This window comes from Dendropsophus ebraccatus, chromosome 6 (genome assembly GCF_027789765.1).
Source record: "Dendropsophus ebraccatus isolate aDenEbr1 chromosome 6, aDenEbr1.pat, whole genome shotgun sequence".
In the NCBI taxonomy this organism is placed as follows: domain Eukaryota; kingdom Metazoa; phylum Chordata; class Amphibia; order Anura; family Hylidae; genus Dendropsophus; species Dendropsophus ebraccatus.
In genome coordinates, this window is record NC_091459.1 from 127,368,230 (window position 1) to 127,372,020 (window position 3,791).

Here is a 3,791-nt window from a genome sequence, read left to right on the forward strand (position 1 = left end):
CCTGTCACCAATCATTCATGGTGACAGGGGATAAAATGTTCTGGCGGCACATGGCACATAGTATATACCGCTGATCGCTTGTACCGGGACCCCACAGGGGGGGTCCCCGATGACTGCCCCATGCTCTCCGCTACCTCCGGTGGCGGAGAGCATGGGGTTTTCATTCATTTTTACAAAGAGATCACTGTGAACAGACATTAGTCTGTTCACAGTGATCGCGGCGGCCATCTTGGATCTGATGGCCGCCGCGGGGAGGGGGGGTTAGATACCGGGGCACTAGGGGGGCTGGTCTGGGGTCTGATTTTAACTATTTCATCTCCCCCCACCGTGGATTCACGGTGGGGGGAGATGAAATATAGCGGCGGCACCGGCCCATTAGTGACCGCCGTTTCGGCGGTCACTAAGGGGTTAATGGGGGTCAGCTGCGGGATCGCAGTTGATTCTCATTATCTCCGGTGCCTCAATCAGATGAGAGCGGGATCGTTGTCCCTGCAGCGATCCCGTTCTCATCACAACCCCCCGTCAAAGCAGGAACGTATATGTACATTCCTACTGCACGGGGCATGTGCAATAGGAACGTATATATACAGATGGCTGACGTGAAGGGGTTAAAACAAAAGGAGGGGGGTTGTCTTTGTCTATTTAAAACAAATTTTTCACACACTTTTCCTGTTGCAGTGTACTTGAGCAAAATTAAAGTGGTCTTTTATAAATAGCATAGATGTGAGCAAGTCTGAGTGTGTGAACAGGGCTGGGGTGAATTAAAATTTTATCCCACCCCTAGCCATTAGACCCAAACCCCTTTAATTGTCATCAGATTTCAGTATTCGAGTTTTACTGTAATAGATTCCACTATATAACAACTATCTGGAACTTTTTATTTGTTTACATTTTCTTTCGTATTTCTTTTTTTATACTACATTCTTTAATATGGTGCTGCACTGACTGTAGAAGACTGAAGATAGAAAATTTTATAATATAGGATAGGAGAAGAAGAAATCGCTGCAGCACGCAGAACGGCCTTATTCCATCATGGATTCCATCCATGGCAGGTGGTACCAGTGATGGAAATGCAAGTCGCCCCAACCTTCGCTAATCTTTTTCTTGGGGCATTGGAAGATATGATTTTTACAGTTGTTATGACCACAGTAAGATATAGAGAATGGAAAAAGTCAAAAACTATCAAATTTCTTGAAATAATTATACAAACAATTGAAAGACACTAGGGACAATAAAACATGGCCTCCTCCCTGATATCCGGCATCACCTGAGCTATTTGCATACATCCCAGTCACAATAGAGCTTTATGTAAGGTCAAGTTTTAGTTGAACTCACCATTACCATATGAAAAGAATGTCATTTACACCTTATTAGCCATGAAAAGGGGGAGGAACCTCAGGCTCTTCCGCCTTGTTCTCCTTACAAAAGGGCACTGGACCTCTTGCACTGCAGTCACTTCTTGAGTCTCCTAGAGCTCCTAGAGAACTGACCCCCAGACTGAGAGACTGAAGCTTCTGTCTTTTCATTCTGTACATTGATAAGAACGTTATCAACTCTACAATGGAATTTCAAATCCAAAAAGTCGATGAAAATGATTTCCAAGTCCTGAGCAATCTGGGCAAGGGGACCTATGGTCAAGTTGTGATGGCGTATGAGAAGACAACAGGTAAGCCTATACTTACACATGACAAATATTCAGGGGAATTTCCTATAGAAAATTGTGTTTTTTTATTAAACTATTTGGAAGTTTACCATTCTATAAAATCATGGGGAATATTCCTGTTTAGATTTATTCCAAAAATCAGTGATGCACCATGATATAGAACTTCACCTATAGGCCTTTCTTACATAAGCTAAGGACTAATAAATAGACCATTATGAGTGTATTTTACCTTTAGTATTTTTACTATTATTATTATTATATTATTTTAGGTAAAAATGTTGCCTTGAAGTTCATAAAAAAGGACCGAACAAAGTTTGAAGATTTCCTAGATGAGCTTTGTATTTCCATCCATCTATCAAGCTACCAAGGCATCATCTTTACTTACTCCTCGTTTATCGACTCTGTGGACCATTATGTTCTGATCCAGGATCTGGCTCCTGCAGGATCCCTCCATTCTCTGATTGAGCCTTGTGTATGTATTCAGCAATTACTGTACATTTTTATACAATATATTTTTTTATAAATATTCTGCAGGGTGATTTTCAGGAATAGCAGTCTTACTACTAGTTTATGGAGAGAATCTCAAAACTTTGACTATCCAAATATTGCAAAATGATGACTTCCTATGATTATATTAATGTTGAAAAACCTGGAAACCTACAGGTTGGAGGTCACGGTCAATATTGACTCCAAGGACCCTATTACAAGAGGCCATCACTGGATGAACAGGCCTTCTGTTGTAGGTTCCGGATTGGTTGATCACAGTAAAAAATACTGATTCCCTGGCTTCATATCATCCTGTGTAATAGACTATTAATAGCCTCAGTTAGCACAAGCTGTTTTAAGAGATCAGTTCTCATAAGTGTGGGTTCAGTTATAGGGTCAAATGTTCGAAATTTGAATCTATACACACACATTTTTCAATCTAGGCAAAATATATATTTAACATTTTCTTCTACTTTTACAGATTGGAATTCCGGAAGTTATGTTGAAACGGTGTGCGATACAGTTGTCAAACGCTTTAGACTACTTGCATGGAAAAGATCTGGTGCATAGAGATATAAAACCAGACAACATCTTACTGATGGACAAGGAATGCTACAGCATCAAACTGAGTGACTTTGGCCTGACACAACCTGCAGGGACCCTGGTTCCGGCCATGTCACCCATAATCCCCTATATGCCTCCAGAGCTTTGCCAACTGAAAGGCAAAGAAACTATAGCCTTGGATTGTAGTGTGGACATTTGGGCCCTCGGTGTCCTTCTTTATGTTGCATCCACTGGATATTTCCCATGGAGAAGAGCTTTAGAAGACGATCCCCTATTCCAAAGCTTTTTCTACTGGCAACTGTCTGCAGCCCATGTTCCACCCCCAACTCACTGGTCCCAGTTTAATGAGACGACACAAGGTTTGTTTCAATGCCTGCTCTCGTGATCCCAAAAACAGGAATCTTGCCATCCTTAATCATCAGGACTTTACATGGGGAGTAGAGGACATTCCTGAACCAACAGAGGAGATTGTTGTGGAAGATGGTTTTGTTGTGATGGGAGAAAATAATCATGAAATTATAGTCATTGAAAGAGAGGATGAATATATTGTGGTGGAGAACCATGGAGATCTGGAATACATCATTCTCCAGGACACCTCGGATGAATCTCTTTCCCCATCTAGTAACACCACAATGCTGTTTTTTACTAACAGCCCTACTTTGGGATCAGAAGTTCAAATTGGTTAGAGTGATGAGGAACATACAACATCGATACAAGCCGGCAAGTATATAGGTTAGAGTGATGAGGAACATACAACATCGATACAAGCCGGCAAGTATATATCCAAGTCAAAGTATTTATTTGCATTTTTCTTAAGGATCTGAAACTTTTTTTTTTTCCTTGTGTTTTTACAGGAACATGGATGTGAGGAGCGATGGGAAGGACTTCCCCACCCTGATCAGTTTTCTTACTTCATGTCAGTAATAACCATCAAGTGGAAAACTGAAAAGGGAGGAGAAAGTTATTATCGTGACCTGTAGGATGGATGACTGGTCATGTAAGCAGATAGAGAATACAGATCTCCCTAGGTTTCAGTAAGTTGAGACACCATTGGATAAACGGAAGACACAATATTTAT

General features: G+C 41.2%; 1 protein-coding gene across 1 annotated transcript; it reads left to right on the plus strand.

Moving 5' to 3' along the window:
- The first annotated feature begins 1,560 nt into the window (after window positions 1–1,560).
- LOC138795286 (serine/threonine-protein kinase SBK1-like) lies at window positions 1,561–3,399 on the plus strand. The gene is made up of 4 exons (XM_069974277.1): window positions 1,561–1,666; window positions 1,933–2,135; window positions 2,631–3,072; window positions 3,155–3,399. Exons 1-4 carry the CDS (start codon window positions 1,561–1,563, stop codon window positions 3,397–3,399), a joined length of 996 nt encoding a protein of 331 aa, XP_069830378.1.
- The last annotated feature ends 392 nt before the right edge of the window (window positions 3,400–3,791 follow it).

What these genes read in the sequence shown, in the direction of transcription:
- LOC138795286 (XM_069974277.1), top strand. Translation starts at nt 1,561, where the DNA reads ATGGAATTTCAAATCCAAAAAGTCGATGAAAATGATTTCCAAGTCCTG. An exon ending in ATTCTCTGATTGAGCCTTGT is followed by an intron (nt 2,136 to 2,630) that starts GTATGTATTCAG and finishes CTACTTTTACAG; the next exon opens with ATTGGAATTCCGGAAGTTAT. An exon ending in GTTTAATGAGACGACACAAG is followed by an intron (nt 3,073 to 3,154) that starts GTTTGTTTCAAT and finishes CATGGGGAGTAG; the next exon opens with AGGACATTCCTGAACCAACA.